This window comes from Tigriopus californicus, chromosome 11, assembly GCF_007210705.1.
Source record: "Tigriopus californicus strain San Diego chromosome 11, Tcal_SD_v2.1, whole genome shotgun sequence".
Classification (NCBI taxonomy): domain Eukaryota; kingdom Metazoa; phylum Arthropoda; class Copepoda; order Harpacticoida; family Harpacticidae; genus Tigriopus; species Tigriopus californicus.
Window position 1 is genome coordinate 1,540,596 of NC_081450.1, and position 11,844 is coordinate 1,552,439.

At 37.9% G+C, this 11,844-nt stretch overlaps 1 protein-coding gene across 1 annotated transcript; it reads left to right on the forward strand.

Moving 5' to 3' along the window:
• Positions 1-322: 322 nt before the first annotated feature.
• On the forward strand, positions 323-11,545 carry LOC131890653 (uncharacterized). Its single transcript, XM_059240049.1, has 12 exons — positions 323-429; positions 494-634; positions 2,179-2,234; positions 2,303-2,320; positions 2,548-2,614; positions 2,682-2,697; positions 4,801-4,865; positions 4,977-5,069; positions 5,139-5,253; positions 5,335-5,456; positions 10,087-10,166; positions 11,054-11,545. Exons 1-12 carry the CDS (start codon positions 336-338, stop codon positions 11,543-11,545), a joined length of 1,359 nt encoding a protein of 452 aa, XP_059096032.1. The 5' UTR covers positions 323-335.
• The last annotated feature ends 299 nt before the right edge of the window (positions 11,546-11,844 follow it).

The following is an 11,844-nucleotide window of genomic DNA, read 5'->3' on the forward strand; positions in this document are numbered from 1 at the left end:
CAACAAAAATGGAGAGAGTCTAATTAATGTAAATGCTTATTTGTCACACCTGCCACTTTTGTATCAACATACGTGCTTGTCGTCTTACCCTGAATATCACTTCATTTTTCGGTTCAATGAACCATTGAAGTATATCCGAAATAAATTGATGGCGTGCCAACGTTTCGGTCTAAAATCCGATGATTGTTTTGTGCATAAGGCATTCAAAAACCGCCGACTCTTGTTTAAAACTAATTACTCAATCATCACCATGAATCAATCCACCGAAGCTTGAATGAGCAATATTAGATTGAGTATACAGATCATTTGTGCTCAGGTTCACGACCAGAGAGGACATGGATTCGTCAAGTGTTTTAAAGTTATCTCTCTTGATCATTGGCTTCATTGTAGCTTGGGCAAAAGATACCCAATCAGCCAAACGCGAACCAAGTATTTTTGCCTTTATCTTCCACGCTTGTTCGTTCTTTCAACTCACACATTTTCTGAATTTCAGAGTTGCTCTCCTTGTTTAATATTGTCCAGTTCAAACAAGGACCATGCGTTCAAGCCTCTGACACGTCCAAACGAGGCATTTGTATGACCACTCAACAATGTACTGACCGTAGTGGAGCTGCCAGTGGAAATTGTGCTGCAGGTAATTCAATAGTACTATGTAAATATAATTAACCAACCTAGCTGTCAAGGATGTCTTTGACTCATGAGATCTCCTCAGGCCACTCATCAGGAGACTCAACAATAGGCCCCGGCCAAAACTTGCATCCTGTAAATTTTGCAAATTCTGCAAAAACATTGCACATCCGAAATTTTCTGCAAATTAATTGCATCTGAGACTTATGCTATTTTGATTGCAATATTTGACATTTTTCTGCAATTCAAAATGCAATTTCAGCAAAAAATACCATTATTTGTAAAAATTCATAAAAATTTTCAAGATTTCTAGTCAATTTTCGGAAAAAAAGTAAATTTAACTTCCTGATTTTTTTCAATCTTTTTGCAATAAAGTATAGGTAGGTATGCAATAAATTGCCTACATATTAAAACCACATGCTCATTGCGTTCCATTCATCTTAAATGGCTCTTTTATATTTGCAATTTTGAAGACACTCTATCATTTCACATGTTGGAACTCAGTATTGTTTGTGTAGTGAACTTCTCATTTAAAACTCAGACACATCTTGAGATGTTTTCATGATTTATGGGGTGAATGGTCATGAGGTGGATGGCAAATTTGGGAAGAGTTGACCACCTATTGCTTTAAAGAAATTTGAAAAACTTAATCATATAACAAAATTGTTCTGCAATGCATATTGATACTCTCTGACATTATTGTTTATCGGGTAATCAAATGAGATTTATCATTTTCACGAAATATTGAGGATGTTCATGATGCTGATCAGTTTAGGAGGCAGTGTGAACTATGCAAGAACTTGCTCCTTAGGGATGGTGCAGGTTCAAATCCCACTGCTGGAAATATTATGATACAATTTTTCTTTTCATATACGTGTAGCTTGATGGGGAGGACAAAAATATCCCTTACATCCACCAGAACTTGTTGGTGCCTATGTTTTGGAAAGTTTGTTTTCAAATTTTTGTGCAAATTCGGTTGATTTTTCATGCAAATTTGCTGTGAATAAAGACCATATTTATCTGCAAATTTTGGCCGGCCCTACTCGTTGTAGGTAGCTTGTCAGGTAGGTTCGTTTTCTTGCACCAGTGCCTGTGATGCATAATTCGCCCATTGGCCCATCTTTTTCTGGGCAATGGTGGTAGGTCATCTTGAAGGTTGAAACTTGGTTGAAATTTGAATCAGTCATTGGCAGTCATGTTTGTTTGCTGGTACCGGAGCTTTCCTTAACGTACGAATTGGCAAAAGGTTTTGGTGAAATTTCGTTTTTGGTTAAGCCAGTCGCAACTAAATGCAGGCCAGCACCATCAAGGTACAGATTTGAAGATTCATTGTCTGATGGCATTATCCCTCCGAATCTTTTTGGTACCTACGTAATCAGTTGTCTTTTTACTCGGTTCAAGATGATTGAGTGTTCAAATTTTCGTCTGATTTATTTTTATTTCTAAGTAGGTACTGGATTTTGTTTGTTTTTTTATATTAAGGACTCTTTGGATTCAAAGCTAGTTGTCGATTTTCTGAAATATTAAGGCCAGCTGCGTCATCTGTTGAAGGTTTCGGAGTATGTTGTGGATTTACCGCCAGTACTTGTGGGTCAACTATAAAAGAGGTGATCCATTCGAGTTGTATAATGCGTTTTATGTGTTTCATCGTTGATACTTTTTGTTTTCATTTTAGAACTGCACCTATGTTTCGGTAAGCTTTATTCTTAATCAAACCAATTCTTTTGACCTGAGATACTCCTTTCAAATCTAATAGATTGGCCCTTTGTCACAGATCTCTTGTCGCAAACAACTCTTTAAATAATTTTTGCCTTGGCAACGTCTATTTCAGATTGATTTAAGTCAATGATCAAAACAGACTTATCCCTCGACTGTTAGATTAACTTTACATTTATTCATACCTTGTCATCTTCTTTTTAGAACCCAAATTTTCCATCAGCAGCCACTCCAGGAATGTGCGAGTACACAATCAACCGAATCTGTGATGGTAAGTTAAATCTGTCCATCAATTTCAAAACAAGCATTCCAGCAAACAATCCAATTTTTCGTTCCAGATTTATGTCAAGTCCGGTAAGTGAAAGACAAGCACCCTGAAAACTTCTGCATATTCATTCAGTGATCATCACAGGTGAATGAAATTTGAATGTTTGATGCTTTTTAAACTACCCGATTTAACATTTAAACCGTCGCTCGTCAAATCCTCTGCCACTCTACAAGAACTTTGGAACATCTTAGCACTTTTGTCTATGGATGTCATCTTCAAGGATGGCACCAAAGACAACGATAGCAATGACCAAGAAATTGAAATGTTGCCAGTGGAACTCACGGGACTGAGTTATTTGTGGCACGACCCTTGATCGACGCTGAAGATATTCTGACTTTGGAAACCATTATGATGTTATGATGTACGTAGTGACGAGTATTGAAGATGCGCCGAAACTAACACATTTGAAGAGAACAAGATCTGGAAACGTCCTCATCTCCAGTCTTGAACTACGCCATTCTCTCAGGTAAGATATTAAGATATGGATTTGATCGTTGTTATCAAGACTTGATTTCGGCGAAAATTAAAGATATTTTAGCCTCAAAATACGACATATTGCAGAAGCTTTTAGAAGATTTAATCACTTTTAGATGCCTAACATTTTCAAGTTGTTTGTGAAAATGTATGTCACAATAAATCTCGTGTAGATCCACGACAAGATTCTAACAATCCTCAGGAGCGCAAAATAATTTTCGAGATGGAGCATTATTTCTATAAAATGCTGCAAAATTTATAAATATTAAATGAACCCCTTTTTGGCACGCAGTCAAATTAACTACATTTCTGCACTCCTCACTAGGCCCTAACAATTGACTATTTGAACAAAAGAAACATTGCAAAAACTAGTTGGTGAATATCAAAATACTGTTGACTTGTCGGTTACCAGAATTGTTTTTCATTGCAGTGTCTGTTGTGCGATGCTATTGACTACGTACATTCCAAGGAGAGTGAAAGGAAAAGAAAAGCCCCTCCTGGTCTGTAAACGTTAATCACCAATCTGGCTGTGGCAGCTGGGATCGAGTTGACAGCTTGCAGTGTGAGAGGTTACGTGAGCCACACTGGAAGTCTGGAAAAACTCAACATCAGGATTCTAAAGGCACTTGGTGGAGAATTAGAAGCAGCACCATTATCCTTGATCGTCAACAAATGGAGGGATGTATTCCGGAAGATGAAGACGAAAAACTTTATTCCATTGTCAAAAGAAAAGAATTGGATACATGACAACTCGGAAAGTAACGGCTTATGTCCTTAACTTTACTTGAGGGGGGAAATCGTGGAGAGGTTGATCAAACAGAAGTTGGCCAATCACCTTTGGAGCAATTGTCGCCTCAATTAATATGATCCCCACACTAACACCGGCACCGGGTCTGTAAATGCGATTCCATTCTAGAAACATAATACAGCAAGCCTTGACCGACAACAACATCTGCGCTGCAATCACAGTTTGTTGCATCTACCATGCAGGAAGGAGCCTAAAGGATAAAGGATCATCGATCTGGTCCACACCCAATTGCCAAATAGTGCGAACGTCGCCATCATCAACGTCCACATTAAGGCCACTCAGGGCGGTGGGTTTCTTGTTGAACATATAGACTAGGATGAAGGAGGGACCCAATAAAACTTGGTGAGAGATCAGGCACGAGATGACAATCAGAATGCCCGTGGATGACTGGAGTCTAACCCGAAGACAACTTTGTGTGGTTGTAAGATGGATGCCCGTCCAATTCCAACAAGAGAATATAGGATCGGAGGAGAGCCAAGCGTTCAAACAAGATATGACTTGATTTGAATCGATACTCTGCCGACCGCCGTTGGCTGAACTATGGATTCCATGCTAAACACAACTACATACACCCGGTTGATTTTTATATTGCGAGACAAAAGTTATGCCTGATTCGAGCTATTCCACAATGAAGTGCAATGCCACAAAGTGTTGGTTTCTTTGAAATAGTTCCACCATATTTCAACATGTTTTGATTGCGGCCCACTGATGGAGCTCAAAACAGCTGCTCCATGCACCTGTTACTTTGAAATCAATCATCATTTTCCTGATTGACATTACTTGGCATCGCAGCAGCTCTTGTCACATTAAATAATGCAAATAGATGATAAAATCCATATTTTTCCAGACTAGACTTCGACAATTTCCAGACGAGTTCTCCTCCTGGACAAGGAGCAGCTGCTATGCAATTCGGTGAGTTCTGAGCATTGTTTTGCCCTAATTCGAAAGGACAGTTCACAATTTTGATGGCTTTCCTACCAATAAATTATTCTGAAGTAAGTGCTCTTTGGATTGTAATTTCAGGCGACTGTTCAATTTCGGGCGATACGTTCACTGCGACGAGTCCCATTGGAGTGAGCCCTCCCGTGGTTTGCGGAACCTTGTCTGGCCAGCATAGTACGAAATGACAGCAATGAGTTGTATACTGTGCCATGGATCAAAGTCAAACTCATATTTCTTTTTCAGTGTTTGTGGAAACTGGAACTAGTGGCGATGCTGCCAAAATCAGCTTCACTATAGCAAGCTCGGCAGCAACTTATCAAATCAAGGTCACCTACTATCAGTGCTCGTCATTGAATAAGTATAACATCTATTGTTGGAGATCTAGATTTTAGATTTTAGATTTTCGAGTTAATGTCTTTCATCTCTTGTTTATATCCAGGGCTCCGGCCAATTGTGTGCAATACCTGACGGGGGTTAGCGGATCCTTTCAAAGTTACAATTTCCAAGGCATGGTGGTCAATGATAATCAGAACTATCTGACTTGCATGCGACAAGAAAGAGGTCAGTATTGGACTTAAAGTTTCTCTCGAAAAAGGCAAAACTGAAGAAACGAGAGGTAAATAAGCCCTTTTTCGAATTTTCGAATAACTAACTACTAGATCAGATGCAATACTGAGACAACTTTTGCAATCAATGTGACCGTCATGTCCTAACAAGATGGCCTGAAGACGAGTGCAGAACCTTCTACAGGCGTTGGTGACCTTTGCGGGATCTAACATGGCGATTTCCTTAATGATGGACAACTTTATGGTCGTGACGGAGGCCGTGTCCTTTGTCTTTACCTCGGAAGGAACATCATAGGTAGTTTTAGCAATGCAACGATCACTCCTTGAGTTGCAGGACTTAAAGACATTGAACATTTTCTCGTCCGAGAAGAAAAGCACAAAGCTATACTCTGATTTTAACGAAACCAACAACCTCCTACCGTGGTCAACTCTCTTGGTCTTCATGGCTTAAATGAGCAGTTGGCGGACTCTCATGGCATAACTTTTGAGCCCGACATTGGATATAGTCATGGATGCCACGGCACGATTCTTTGCAAGGACCTTAGACCACTGTGATTTCAGTGATCTATCTCAAGGAAAGACATTGGCGTCCTTAGATTGTTCATAATGGACTTTTTCAAGCCTGCTAAGAGGGTGAGAGTGGGAGTCATGTGACTACTACGAGGGGCAGGGGCTTTCCGGCTATCCTTGCCTGAGTCATTGCAGGCGTTGTACACTTTGTAGATTGTCGTCTTTGCGTACCCAAGGATATTCTTGATAGCCACCGGTCAATTATCCACTCGTGCCAATTCCACTATGGCCTTCCTTTGGATGTCCTCCACGGGTGTTCGTTGTCCAATTTTGCTTATGCTTGATTTGAACGGGGCTTCGAAAAAACCGCCAACTACGAAAAGAAAATAGAACCACCTAAACCCAATCCTTCGCATTGATTTTGATGAAGCAGTGTAGTCCAGATTTACCGTTTTGACCCTTTACAATTGACCCTAAAACCTGGGCTGGGACAACGCTTAAGGATGCTTTTGAAAATGTCAAGCATCAGACATCCTTCGAACCTTCTTCGAATACTTTACAATCCCCACCTTTCCAACCTCTCTCAAAAGTACGTCCAGCTGCGGACAAACAAACGTAAAAAGGAGAGAATATGCTCTAAGATGCAAAACTCTAAGATGCAAATCTAAATTTATTAAATTAACAATGCATTTGCCCATGTACTACGTATAACACAATGAATAAGCCACTGTCTCACTCTAGTGGGAGACCTTTCAAATCTTTTACGGGTAAGTTTTGGAGCAATTATGATAGGTAAATAAAAATTAGGCAAATCGTTGTATACCATATATTTGATTTCACGCCAACACTTTTGCGTTCATCATTTGCGACAAAATAGTTTTAGGAAAGCACAGTTTCTCAGGTTTTTGGTGACTGGCTTTAAAATCATCACTGCTGCTCAACTTTCCTTTAGCTTTTTAGCTCAATTTAATGGGAAAAGATGATGAAAAGTCACTGGTATACGACAAATATACTAAGATCTTATCTTTGCAAGGCTTCCTAGTAAAAATATCCTCATTTAATGCGGCTTTTTTGGACTAGAAGCCCTGAATCGAAGCAAAGCTGTTAATCAATTCCATTAATAACCCTTTCATCGAAAACTGGAAGACAAGCTAAAATTTCGAAGTTTTGAAAGCAATTGTTCAAAACGAGTTGCAAACAAGGAAAATAAAATCAGAGAAATTTGAATCCAGTAGTTGTGGCTAACCTTAGGATAATTGAATTTGATCCAAGGGAGGATTAATATTATTAACTATCTTAATATTAAGAAGGTTATATAACTTCTTTAATTCAACATTATTAACTTTTTTGCAACAATATTTTTTGTTTAAAATCACCAAATATTAGGGATTTCTTCTTAAAAAGTGTAAATACTAAAAATTAACCATCTTACCTATTGCTTAAATTTAATAATGACATATTTTCCTATATTGATGGTTTTTTCCATAAGCAAGTTTCTTGATACATTGTTAGGCATGTTTTTTTAACTTTTCAAGATGCGTTTGCTGTGAGGAAATGAAAAGAATCACTTTGTTTTTTAAAGAGTTCTCCTAGAGTTTTCTTAGTTTTAAGATGTATGATACTCCTTACAAATATATTATGTATTATAAATGAAAAAAGCATTACTGGATATTAAATAAACAGCTGCTAAGTTTTTTTTATTTAAGACTTAATTTAAGTTAAAATTACCCAGCCACCAAATGATCGATTAAAGTGTGGCTTTTACTTTTTGACCTTCAAAATATATTAATGATATTTGTTTTGACTTTATAAAGCTGTATTTTATCAAGATAATGAATTGAGATTAGTGTATATCTTGGAAATTAAAAACGTTAGTGAAAAGGCTAGTTGTTACTTCATATTTATGTATTTTAAGAAAGCTTAGATTTTATTGATTACTGATTCTACTTGCTTGTTAACATGTAGATTAGGTAAAGAAATAACATGATTTAGGGTTCAAAAGTGTTTGCTCATCAACCCCCTTTTGGACAATTGTACGTACTTTTGTCCACTTTTGGACACTTTTGTCCACTTGGTGTCCAAAAGTCACGCTAATTCTCAAAATAGCTCACCCTGCCAACACCTCATAGCTCTAATAATGAGTCCATGAGGCTTTAAAATCATCAGTTGCCAAACTTTCTTTTAGCTTTTTAGCACAATTTAATGGTAAAAGATGATGAAAAGTCACTGGTAGTATGTAACAAGTATACAATACACAGCTTTCTGTTTTTCCCTATTTGGATGTCAAAAGTGTTTGCAGGAGTTGAAATGTAGGGTTGGTGATGTATTTATGGTGTTTTAACAGATCAGCAATAACTTGTTAAACAAAAACAATCTTTTTAAAGTCAGGCATCTTAAAGTGTATTCTTGTGTTGCTACGTCTGTTGTTTGTTTGTCCGCAACAATAAGAGGTAGGGGAGAATGAAATGGAGTAAAGGGCATGTTACTCTCGCCCCCCCCCCCTCAAAATGTTAACAATAACAAACGCTAGCTCTGGGAGGCACAACGAGATTGGCTTTGGTCTATGTGTTTAAGGAAGGTAATGCTATCTGATCCTTTTTCTCAAGAACAACTACTTCTAGAAAGAAAGAAACAATCCAGTTCAGTTTCGAAATTGATTGATATTGAACTTTTATTTACGCCATATGCCATTTTCTGTACCTAATTCATATTATTTGACGAGTAATCGTGGCTCTCTGTAGATCACTTCTTCCACAATAGGTCACTATCAAAGCAAGCAAGTAATTCTCGGCGAAAGTATTTCTAACACAATTGTTGCTCACCGTATTTATTCATTAAGGGTAATATTCTTGTTTGTTTTGTTTTTAAATACTTCTATCGTGAGCATTTTAAGCCGTTTGTAAATAGAAGAAAAAAATAAACAAATGTCAAATTTGATTTGATAAAGAGTACGCAGTTTTTTTTCTCAAAAACTGTCGAAAGTAAACCTCGTGTTATTAAAGAATTGAAATTTAATAGGCCCTAATGAAGAAATTTTAAAACAAGCTTGCGGGTATTTGGCCGCTAGTTAAAGCAGGCGTTGCATTGTAAATTACCAACTGCTTCTTTTTCACATAGGATTACTGGCAAAGTGAGAGTTTTTTTCGGAATGATGAAGGTGCCATGTACTATTAATATTCTAAATCATAATCCAGTTTCCTATAATGTCATGGTATTTGTTACTTCGACGTATGGTGCCATATCTTTAGGCAAAAGTTGCATTTGCCAAGAACTCCTGAGTTTTGAACAAGCATAAAAAAGCAAAAAAAGGTTATCCAGAAAAATGAATCATATTTAATTAACAATGCTTCCCACATCACCTTTGCAATGGCTACAAGTAGATATTTTCTTTGGAGGTGGTGTTAAGCCTGCCTTATCTTTTAATTTCTCTTTGATAGTAATAGTTTAAATTGTCTTTGAGCCAGCTAGAGCAAGGTATTCATGAAAAAATATAAGCATTTTGGTTTTGTTGAAAAACGAGGTTTTTTTCAGAAACATCTTCTAAGCTTTTAAAAGAAAACATTACATAAGATTGCAAGTAACAACGACAACAATGTTTGGTCCTCCCCTGGTGCTTCACTATTATTAGAAAAAGACAAGGAAGGTTTCCTTGGTTATTATTGCATAATCTTGACCTTGCGTTGTAGAATTCACTTCACAAGGACTAATCTATAATCTCTATTAAAAGTCATGTCTTACATGTGCGAGAGTGCAGCACTCTTTTTTATGCCTCCCACGGCGCGACTAATATAAAAGTCAGCTGAAGCGTAACACCCCATATAGCTCTCTCATACCTTCAATCTACCTAAAATCTTTGGACATTCTCGATCTTTTTCAAGAAGGCATGACAAAGAGGCTCAAGAAGTTACAGATAAATACGATGCGTTAACTGTCAATTCAGTGAAAAAAAGTAACGAGGACAAATTACAAGATAGCATGTTTAGTAACAACTAGCTCTGTGAAATAGCAAAATAGCGGAGTTTATTTTGCACTAACTTGACGAACCTGACAATTGCCCTGGTAGTGTGCGTGCAGGACATATGGTTGTCGATTAATGAGGGAATTGTTTTTTGCAGGATATTGCTCCATTCAATACTCGGCAAATGCATTCAATCTGCTTGGAAGTACTGCTGGTACGCCGGAAGAAGACTCTGAGGTAAATATTTTGATGGTGTTAGGTTTAAATAAAATTTATATTGAGCGTTACACTATGCTTTGATACAATGGGCCAAAGTGGGACGAACGACGTTCAGTTGTGAGCCTATATCGTATTATTGCATTGTGAAAAAAAATAATTTAAAGAGAACAAATTTCAAAATTTCAAAAAGTCTCTGCTCTGAACTATGATGCCCTCACTACCAACACAGAGTTGGTCATGAAAATCTCCCCATATGTGGAATGGAATTCTAACAACTTTGATAACTTTGATGTCATAATGAGAAGAGGTTTTGTTGAACGGATCAGGGGGGATTAAAATTTCCACTTCTGGACTCTTGTGGTCGTTTAGTAACGATAAGCTTCATTCAAAGTCTTACAATTTCAGGTAAGTCACATTTGGCGAAAAGTTCGGCGAACCTTGAAAAATGAGTGACTCAAAGTGGCACATCTAAGCAGTTGTTGGGTAGATTTTCACATAATTACGTTTCGAATGGCACCTTGATAAGATCTTAATACTCATCAATAAGCATTTGAAATTTTCGGCTTTTTTAATGAGCAATATAAAGCTTTAACTAAGAGAAACGTTATGGGAAGTTTTGTACAGGGTGTGCCACTTAAAATCGGGCAAAGCTTTAAATGTTAATAACTTATCTGATTTTGAATTTAGCGCTAAATTGAAGACGCCATTTGATTTGTCATTGGTTTGTTTACATTTTCTCGAAAAATTGTGTTGGAAGGTGCTAAAGGACGAAAATGGCTCTAGATAAGGCTATTAGGAGCAAGATCATTTGCCTTCATAATCAAGGATTGTCTGAGAGGGACATAGTTTCGAGGTTGCTAGAGGCCAAATCCACTGTTCATGACACAGTTTCTCGATACAAAAAGACTGGGACAGTTGAGATCAAGCCTCGCAAACCCAGATTTCGACCTGTGCGAACCAGGCAGCTTGTTAACAAGGTCAGAAACAAATTAATCCGGAATCCTCACAGAAGCCTCGGGGATATGTCCAAAGAGTATGAGATCCCTAAAACCACTCTAAGAAGGGTATTAAAATTCGACCTCAAGAAGACATGCTTCAAATTCACTCGCAGGCAAGTGCTCTCTGAGGCCACTGGCCGCAAGACTCCTCTTGTGGTCATCCCTGAGGGTACCAAGGTCAACTCAGATGCTTACATCAATCTTTTGGAAGAGGAGTTGCTCCCTTGGATTCAACAACAGCATTGGGAGCATGGATATGCTTTTATGCAAGATGGGGCTCCAGCCCACACCTCCAAGAAGACTCAAGACTGGTGCAAGGCCAATTTGATGGATTTTTGGGACAAGAATACTTGGCCACCTTCCTCTCCAGACTTAAACCCTATGGATTTTTCCATTTAGGCAATTTTAGAGAAGAAGGTGGGGGGTAAAAATTACCCAAATGTCACAGCCTTAATCACAGCCTTAAAGGCTGCATGGGATGAAATCTCCGAAGATTTGGTGCAGAAAATTTGCCTGTCAGCCGTACAACGCTTTAAGACTGTGGTGAAGAATAAAGGCAGATATGTCGAATGAAACCTAAACACTATTTTTTAATCATGAAATTTTACAAACGTTTGATTACATCGATTTTTGTCTGTGATTGATGAACTTTTCACAATTTGCAATTTTACTTGCCCGATTTTAAGTGGCACACCCTG

Bases quoted from the DNA above. Each gene is read 5' to 3' on its own strand.
- LOC131890653 (XM_059240049.1), top strand. From the start codon at position 336: ATGGATTCGTCAAGTGTTTTAAAGTTATCTCTCTTGATCATTGGCTTC. The intron at 5,070-5,138 runs GTACGAAATGAC...TTTCTTTTTCAG, and splicing joins AACCTTGTCTGGCCAGCATA to TGTTTGTGGAAACTGGAACT. The intron at 5,457-10,086 runs GTCAGTATTGGA...TGTTTTTTGCAG, and splicing joins TTGCATGCGACAAGAAAGAG to GATATTGCTCCATTCAATAC.